Source organism: Pygoscelis adeliae, unplaced genomic scaffold (genome assembly GCF_000699105.1).
Source record: "Pygoscelis adeliae isolate BGI_AS28 unplaced genomic scaffold, ASM69910v1 Scaffold308, whole genome shotgun sequence".
Lineage (NCBI taxonomy): Eukaryota > Metazoa > Chordata > Aves > Sphenisciformes > Spheniscidae > Pygoscelis > Pygoscelis adeliae.
This window is the reverse complement of record NW_008825306.1, coordinates 2,005,493-2,015,195: the sequence shown is the minus strand read 5'-3', so window position 1 is coordinate 2,015,195 and position 9,703 is coordinate 2,005,493. Positions and strand designations below refer to the sequence as shown.

The following is a 9,703-nucleotide window of genomic DNA, read 5'->3' as shown; positions in this document are numbered from 1 at the left end:
GCTGGATGCCCAAAGGTGGGGTAGAGCCAAGATGATGCTCGTGCTGTGACCACATTGACGACTGTTTACATATCTCATTGAAAAGAAGAAACTGTTTCCTGCATCTTTTAACAGTAGACCTGGCAGACCTCGCAGCCGATGGTTGGGGATGACCCTGCTCCAGTTAGAGCCATGGCTTTCCGCCCTTGTTTTGGATTGTCTGTGTAGAGAGCTTTGTAACATTAGACTTTCTCAGTTACCTTTCCTGAAACCAGTCTCCTTAAAGAGGGTGTTCTTTTAAAACACAGATGCTAAAGGAGCCCTCTGATGGGCTGATGATAGTGGCAGAATGTTTAGTATAAATACAGGGCGGGGTTTAGCTTCACCTTATCTAGTACAGGAAGGGCTTGTTCCAGAGTTTTAAGGATTTATTTTTTTTTTAACTTTTCATCTCTAATTTAGCTCAGTCATTAATAAGAATGTTCTGCTTGTAAAAATAACTCTGGATAATCTAAAAATGTGTTTGAAAATGCTTCTAAATACATTAGCGCTTACCATTGCTAAATTGTGACAGTCATTGTAGCATGATTGGAAAACCAGTTGTTTTCCACTCTGCGTTAATATTCATTCAAAATGGGTGTAACGGTGACTGCTTCTTAAACTGCTAAGAAGTGGAGTTTATATCCAGAGATTCAAGTATTCTGGTACTGTATTGGTTCATACAAGAGCCTGGATGGATTCAAGCAGGAAAGTGGTGTGCTGCGTTCCATTGGTCTCTCACAATACTGGTATCACTTATGCTGCTTTGCTACTCCATTAAAGTGCCAGCTCATAAATTGTTTCTAATGAGTATCTTGTAAGATCTTGTGATAAGTTTCAGACCAGTAGGTACATTCTTAGAAAAATACCAGGCTTAACTAGGTTATTGAGCTGTAGAGTTGTTACCCATTAGGTAACTGAGAAGCGGAGATGAAGAATATCCGCAGCTTACAATGGAAACTGCGTATGAAGCCAGGTAATCCTAGACTTCTGTCCTGAGCCCACACACGCGTTCTGTTAGTTCTGAACCGTCTTCAAAGTTGCGTAAGCAAGCATCTGTCCTTCAGAAATATACTGTGAAACACAATATTGCGTTGGTGAGTCCTTTTATCTCTTCACAGCGGATAGGCAGAAGGGAGTAAAAATAGTGCTTGGCAACTCAGTTGTGTTTGGGGACAGAGAGTAAGTCTTTCTTAGTGTTATACCCTGAACAAAAATGGTCCTTTCTCTGTGGGTGTGTTTTTTACTTGCCTCTACGTGATTTAATTTTAATCTGCTGTACGATGTCTGGGCTTCGAGATAAAGTAGTTCTTTGTTACCTGTCTTTGTCGTTGTTCTTAATATGCACGCTGAGGACTTGAGCTATTTATTGGACCACCAACGATTTCATATTTGTCTTTGGCCAAAGACTTTTCTTCAAACTGTATTTTACCTGAGATAACAGTTGCTAATTTCTGGTTACTGAGACTGGCTTTACTAAAGCACAGAGAACTCCTCAGTGTGAGAAAGACGTAGGTAGAATTGCTACAAAGGCTACAGAAATATCTGAGTTCATGTTGATGCCATAGTTGGAAAATAAAATTGTTAATCTCCTTTTATTGAAATTATCTCTGTATACCAAAGCACCATTATTTTTTTAATTTGCTCATTAGAGCAATGCTTTGCTGCTTTTCTCCTCCGCTTACAGCTTATTTTTCCATGCATCAAACTGAAAAGAGGAGGTACAAATGACTTGGCAACAAAGCAAGCAAAGATGTTGAAAACAGTAACAGCAACAAAAGCATTCTTCAGAAGTGTCTTATTTCTGTAGTGTGACATTCCCATATCTGTTCAGACACTTCCCACATGATTGTGGTGTTACTTCAAATTCTTTTCAGTATAATCAATCAAGACTGTTTAAAAAGAAATGAAAAATCCGCTAATGAAAATAGAAGCATGGCATAGATGACAAGGTAAATGGGAGCTCACCTGAAAAGAGAAACCTACGTTTCAGAGTATGAATTTGAATTTTTCAGGCTAGCCTGATACACAAATCTCTTCTGCGTTGGCCTCCCAGTGAAACACAGCAGATACATAAGTTCTTGTATATATCAAAAGCCACTTAGGGTCTACTGAGGAGGTTTCACAATTACTGTAAGACTTGAAATGCTATTTTGAAAAAAATCCAGTGAGGTATGGTGGGTTGTTTGGGGGTTTCTGTATGTATGTATCTCAGTGAATTCTGCCCTGGATATCTGACTTTCTAAGTAGACCTAGTATTCAGCGTAGAAGTACCAAAACATTGGTAATTCTTCCATTGGGGTTTTTAAAATAGAGCAGCAATATTTGAGTACACTTACTTACATGATCAGTTTTCAGTTTAAAACCTGCCTTAGAAATTTCAAACAAAGATGCTGGCATCCTTTGAAAAGCACAGAGGACTTGTTTTCTGGGATACAGAAGAGCTATTGGCACTTAGTGATGTCGTTACGTAGCTTCTGCCTGTTGAAGAACTGTTTCTTCAAACAGTGGATGAACCTTCTCAGTCTTTTATTTCTTTCTGTTTCAGTGCATGAACTTCATAGCTTCTTGGTTTGTACTTTTTTAAGGATAGTAAGATAGTGTGGTGGTGTTCTCTTTAAAAAAAAAACAAACCACCAGCAACTTGGTAGCTTTTATCAAATACTGTAACACAGTATTTGATAGAAGATAATAATGCCTGTCTTCTGTGTGCGTCTGGCTGGTAACCTGGAATATTCCAGTTTTGTGTCCTTAATACCTATGCGATCTGTGAATCAGAGAGAGAATGAACCGTGCAGTTAGACTATACCAAACTCTTGTTCTCTGTGTTTTGGGGTGGGCTGGGGCAGAAGGGAAGAGTTTTGTTCTTCACATACAGAATGCATTTCCTAGGTGTCGTGGTTTAACCCCAGCCGGCAACTGAGCACCACACAGCTGCTCACTCACTCCCCCCCGGTGGGATGGGGGAGAGAATTGGAAGAGTAAAAGTGAGAAAATGCATGGGTTGAGATAAGAACAGTTTAATAATTGAAATAAAGTAAAATAGTAGTAATAATAATAATAAAAGAATATACAAAGCAAGTGATGCATAGTGCAATTGCTTACCGTGTGCCGACCAGTGCCCAGCCAGTCCCTGAGCAGCGGCCCCCCCGGCCAGCTTTCCCCCAGTTTATGTACTGAGCATGACGTCACACGGTATGGAATGTTTCTTTGGCCAGTTTGGCTGTGCCCCCTCCCAGCTTCTTGTGCACCTCCAGCCTTCTCAGTCGGTAGAGCATGGGAAGCTGGAAAGTCCTTGCCTAGTGTAAGCACTACTTAGCAACAACTAAAACATTGGTGTGTTATCAACATTATTCTCATACTAAATCCAAAACACAGCACTGTGCCAGCTACTAGGAGGAAAGTTAACTCTATCCCAGCCGAAACCAGATCACTAGGTTTAATTATGTTTGCTTCTTTGGTAGGATTTTTCCAGTTAAAGATGTACCTGCAGAGCCTGAAGCTCTTACACACTGGTTATATCAACGATTCATTGAAAAGGAGGATCTCTTGACGCATTTCTACGAAACAGGTAGGATGCTATCGAGCAAAGAGAATCGTGCTTTGTTAATGTCTTTTCTTACAAGGATCTCAAAATGGTTTAAGAACGCATATACGTTCTTCGCATGAATACAATAGATATAATTATCAATACTTCCTATGTGGCAAAAGAAGTATGATAAGAAATGATCTAGGAAAGGTAAATTACCCGGGTAACATTAGAATATAGGGTAGTGTTTGGAAGCTGGCACATTCAAACGGATGTAAGGAAATCCTCTTTTTTTCTTCAATAACATAGTTTAGCCGTGAAGCCTGCTGCCACAGGATTTCATTGAGTTGGAATAATTCAGCAAGATTCAAAGAGGTAGCGGACATTTACATGCATAGTAAAAGTAGTCAGAGATATGTTAAGTTTGGAGGGGTTATAAAACCTTCAGGGTTTAAAATGAGCAAGTTCTTGACTGAAAGGGATTAAATAAGACTCTTATGTGAGGCAGGTTATTTTATCTGCTTAGTGCGGCTACTTAGCGTGTTCCTCTGGCACTTGTACTGTTAGAGAAAACTGATCTAAATAGTCTGCAGGTCTAATCCAAAACCATAGTCCTCATCTGTTTCTCGTTAAGCTAAACAGAAAGATGCTATGATTGGAAGGATCTGGAAGAATTACGTAGCATAAAGTCTCTGGAGTCTTGATCTGCAGCTCTGTGCTGTGAGTACTGGCCTCCTTGCTGCGAGGTACCGAGGATCACTTCTATAATATACTTTCACTGTTAATGGATCAGAGGAATCTAAATAAACTTAGGGCATTAATAACATTACTGAAGGGATACTGGCAAACGTGATTTAAAATATCGGGTAAATACTTTGAAACTATAGCTGGAGAAGTGTTTCCTCAAGGCTCTTTTTTTTCTATCCAGTTGATACTGAAGTATGTCATCTGCCCTCCAGCAGGTAGGGGAGTGTGTGTGTGTGTGTGTGTTCAGAATACAAAACAGAGGAATTCATCAAAATAAAAAAAAAAAAGAAAACCCAGAGAGGAAAATACAGAGGGTTTTTTTTAGACATAAAGGAAAGGAAGTTTATCAAACATAGACTGAGTAGGAAGACTCCAGATGAAATAATGCAGCTTGTCTCTGAAGAAAAATAATCTCTTCATTAGCAAGTAGCACAGCTGTTGAGGGGGGGAAATATTCAGTCTCTTGAATCTACCAAGTTTAATATTCCAGAGTGACTATGTTAAACAAAGACGCTACTTCTATTAGATGATTTATTGCTTTAATTTGGTTTTGAGTGCTTAATTTATCAATGGTAGTGCTTAAAAAGATTAGTAGAATTCTTTAACAACCCAGAGTTGTATTTTGCTTTATGAAATACGGCTGTCACTCATCCATCATTGATGGCAAAAGTCAGACCCTGCTATATAAATTGCATCCAAATGCATATATTGGACTTTATTAGACAAATAGGTTTGTGAATCTGTTTAAAACTACAAGTGTAGTCAATAGGGGGTAAGGAATCCTTGTTATTGAGACATTATTTCACAAATACCATTAAAATAAATCATACCCAAAAAAATCTAACTCGACTAGAATTTCAGAGAGTATAATGAATATAATCAGATTTATTCGTTGAAATGTGCTTCCAAAATAGAATAATTGGTTATAATTTGCCAATGTAATCAGTATGAATTAATAAGACATGTTTTAAATGCAAATGCTATGACATAGGACCTTATTAGACATAAATTAGCATAATTTAAAGTTACTACCATTTGTGCCAGTTGAGAACTAGCTTGCATTGCTTTTGTTGGCTTACTGCAAAAGTGCTGTTACAGTTTTTGGAAACCCCCTGGAAAAGTCCTGAGGCCTAATGTGAGGGGAATCCCTGAAGCTGCTCAAGAGCTAGCTTTGTGTTGACGTGTTATGTCAAGTTGGTGTGATTTTAAGACTTAGGGTTGTTTCAGCATTTTGATTTTTTTTTTTTACTTTTTTTTTAAATGCATACTGCTTAGGAACTTCTCTTAGTTCATAAAGCTTACTTCGTAAAGCTGGAGTAACATTTAGTGCTACGTGAAACTTTAGAAGTTTGTATTGACAATGTCATTGGTAGGAATACATTCTTTTGGCGTATTTTTATTTGGGAAGAGGAAAAACAAAGCCTAAAACACCTTTTTTCCTTGTTGCTGTATTCCTAAGTGTTAAGAACTTTAATGGGTCTGGGGAAAACCTGTAATATTAGACCTCTTAAAATTAAACAGAAAAAAAGTATCTGCCTAAAATTTGAGCATGAAACTGTCCCATCCTTTCTTACAGGTGCATTTTACACATTTCATCTATAAAATTAAAACTGTTCACAGTTAATATCTGTAGGTATGAGCAACACAGAGACTCCTATTTTAGCAGCTAATGGAAAGCTTGTATTGTCAGGATAACCTTGAACACTGCAGTAACACGAATGAGACGACATTTAGCAGGACAAAAACGCTTGGAAACTAATTAAAAAAAAAGAACTATAAACTAGGAGGTTATCGGTTGGAAATGAGTAACTGTATACCAAAGTCATCATGTCCCTCATTCACTCTGATCATAGCCAGCTGGTGTGATGTAGCTAAAAATGTAAGCAATGTCATCCTACCAGGCAACAGGAGAGGGTTGTCACCAGTGCTACAGAAATACTCTTCATTGCACCAAATCTGAAACCTCATCTGGAAATTCTGCGTACAGGTCCGTCATCCCCGTTCAAGAAATAGGAATTGAACCGGGAAGAGGGACAGATAATAGGTGCTAAGGTGATTAAGGGGAAGGAGGAGTCGTTTCTGTGAAGGACAACTAAAAGTGCTTGGCTTGTCTCAGCTAGGAAAGTGAAGGATCATTTTCTCTGTAAGATACAAGTTGGCTTGGGAGAGGAGGAGGGGGAAGAGACAGTTGCTATCAGTACCAAGGAAAAAGGGAATGTATTTAAACCAAAGGTCAGTGTTGGTGCAGGAAAACAAATGAGCCATGGAAGAACAAATGTAGAGTGGACAAATAGAAGCTTAGCAATGAGAATTACTGGGGAATGAATGGTGTGGCAAATCTGCCTGGGTGTGAAAATACGTATTGGTGAGAGGAGGATGGGACTCATCAAGGGGTTTTTTTAGGGTTGTTTTTTGGGGTTTTTTTAGTTTTGTGTTTGGTTTTTTTTTAATTTAAGAGCGTTCATAGAGGAGGAAGAGTGTTGTCTTAAATGCTTGATTGCAGTTCCTCCAGTGATTGCAAATGTGAAGCATAGAGATAAGTTGCTGATGGTATCTAATTGCCCAAATTGTGTGGTTTCTGAGATTCAGAATTGACGCTGCTATATCTTTACTCTTTGAATCATTCACCTCCTGTACTTCTGTGAGTAGTTGTGACTCCATAATGCTGCGGCAAGTACATCATCTTCTCTGGTATATTTAGAGGTTTTCTATCCACTGTTCAGGATTAACAACAACAAAGTGGTTCGTATCACCTAGGCTTTGTGCATCTCAGTAAAATGTAACACAAATTATTTAATATGCTGATGTAAATACATGCCAACAATTTGCTTATGATCATAAAGCTCTGACGTATTCAGACACATGTAACTTAGTGTTATAAGTCAGAAAAGGTCAAAATAAGGAAGAATTACTTTTTTTAATCGTGTCAGCTGTATCTCCTGCCAGTCTTTCTCATCTGAGCAGACGTTTCAAAAAAGTCTTTCTGGAAAACTGAATAGCAAATTGTAATGCTTCCTTAGTCTATATGGCTGACTGGCCAATGAATGTTCAAACAACATATGGAAACTATTGTTTTTAAAAAAGAAAAGTGCGTGTGTATATGTACCTATATATTCAAGGGGAACCTTGAGTGTGTATGTGTATTGCTTCTTCACAGTATACAAAATCATTACCAAACAGCTGTAAAATTTAATATGGAGTCCATTCAATTGGATCATACGGACATTAACATAACTTCAAAAATAACACAGAAAACTTAGTTGACAGTCGGATCTCCCTGCAAAGTTGAGGATGGCTGCTTTTAAGGAACGCTTTGAAGTTTATGCTTGAAGTTTAAGTTTATATCCAAATGAAATGAAAATTGTTCTTAATAATAAAGAAAAGGGTGTGTTTTTTTAAATTTTCTTGAAGATAACTGACAATGGCGGAGAGTCTTTTGAAAGTTTAACAGCATAATACAGAAGTAACCGATTAATTGTTTGTGGGCACTGTTGCTGGGACAAACAGTGACGGTAAAGAATCGTGCATTAAGGCTATCGTTCCTGCTGCAGAAGCATTAAATGTGTTTTGTTTTCTCTTTTAGGAGCTTTTCCTCCACTGCAGGGTCAAACAAAAGCTATTTCTCGGGAGATGACCCTCAGTAACCTGTGGCTAGTCGGCATACAATCACTTGCGTTTTTGTCAGGCGGTATGTGGTACTGCATCTTTCAGTATTTTTATCATTGCCTGTTTTAAAAGTGGAATGGGACCTGAGGACACAATGGGAATCCAGGCTCTTGCAAATGAATATCATGTTGTATGTGCAAATGCGAATATTCAAGAGTAAAGGAAAATACTGGACGGACTCTTACCTCTCTTTGGGGAAATTTTAAACTCCACTAAAAGTGAAGATCAGTAACATAGTGACCTGATGATGTATTATTTTAAGAATTGTCTGTATTTTTAAAAATGTATACTCTCACCCACACTTAAGCAAATTCAGCATTTGGACAAAAGGTGCAATCGTACAACCGCCGTAGAAGAATGTCTGTGACAAGAAAGCTCTGTCACCACAAGTATTTCTTGGCATTGTAGTTAGAACTCAGAAAATTCAGCAACTTGTCTCTTCAGTAGTCTGTACAGCATTGGTGTGGTAGAGATTCCTCATTTGCACAAACTTGTACTTTATTGCAACTCATTGTGCTGGAGTCAAAGATACTCGACAGAGCTGGTGGCGGTATCTTTGCGGCTACGCAGTCAGCAGTTGTTGTATTAGACACATTGATCTAAAACCAAGACCCAAGTAAGATCCAGCGTCAGGTGTGTTTTGTGAGGAATCGGTCCTCAAAAAAGCATTGCAGCATCATCGTGTGATTAAAAGCCATCCACATTTGATGAATCAGCCCATCCCTGCTGTGGTCTTACCATCAGCTCTCCGAATTCCGTGTGCTACCAGTATCTCATATTATGAGGAAACTTGGAAAACATAAAGTCCCTTGGTTTATTTTTCCCTTTTTGTTCAGAATGCATCTCAACGATCACTATCAGTTTTCACAATGCACTTTTAAAGGTGAAAATACAGTGAAGGAAAGACATAAAACTTAGGGAATAGGGGGAAGCTTTATTTGTCACGCATTGGAAGCCAGAGCAATTCTAGCTGTTTCTGAAGGTCTGCTGGTGCTGCTGGTGATTTTTAGCCACCTTTGTATTTTGTATACTGCAGTCCAACCAAGGTGACCTTTGAGTGGTTTATAGAGGCCTTTTTCTCCCCGCTAGTTGCAACAGCGCTAAATATACTTGTGGGAGAGTTTAAATAATTCAATGCCAACCATCTTAATGTTTTGCTAAGGAGTAATAGAAGAAAAACTAGTTTCTTAAGTAGAAAAAATAGGTATAATTGCTATCATAAATCTATAGGAAGATACTACTGCGGGGAAAAAAAAGTATGGTAAATACTCTGAATAACTACATGGAGGGTAGTATTAATTAGCTTACCACTGTGCTAAAATCTTACTGGAAGAGGGATGAGTTGAATTTAAAGGCAGACTGGAACAGAAGACACGTTCGGATGTGTAACATAGGATACTTTTGAAAGGATGTCTGTGATGTACGGTCTTACTTCTGGCAGGTCTAGTTGGCATCATTTTTATGTGATTATACACAGATTTGAGAGCTGTTCCTAAAATAAAACTAATCTCTCTAAATACAAGCAGGATAGCCAGAACTTCAGATGTTGGCACACTGCCTTTTACAGAGTAATTTTACTGACAACAAAGTAAGCCCTCAGTAGCTTTGGCTCTGAGTTAGCAATATTGATCCCCCTTCTCTCTCCCTTTCCTGCTACATGAATCACGGTTGGTGGTGTGCAGAATACAAAACCTAGCCAGTGTTCCCTGTGCGGGGGGAGCTAAGAGCATACCAAAATACGAG

At 38.5% G+C, this 9,703-nt stretch overlaps 1 protein-coding gene across 1 annotated transcript in view; it reads left to right on the top strand.

Moving 5' to 3' along the window:
• LPGAT1 (lysophosphatidylglycerol acyltransferase 1) overlaps window positions 1–9,206 on the top strand; it is a 63,009-nt gene extending 53,803 nt beyond the window's left edge. Inside the window, exons 6-7 of the mRNA XM_009330180.1 lie at window positions 3,483–3,589; window positions 7,878–9,206. Of these exons, the coding sequence (XP_009328455.1) occupies window positions 3,483–3,589; window positions 7,878–8,029 (259 nt within the window). The 3' untranslated portion in view covers window positions 8,030–9,206. The remainder of the gene's footprint in view (window positions 1–3,482; window positions 3,590–7,877) is intronic.
• Window positions 9,207–9,703: the final 497 nt, after the last annotated feature.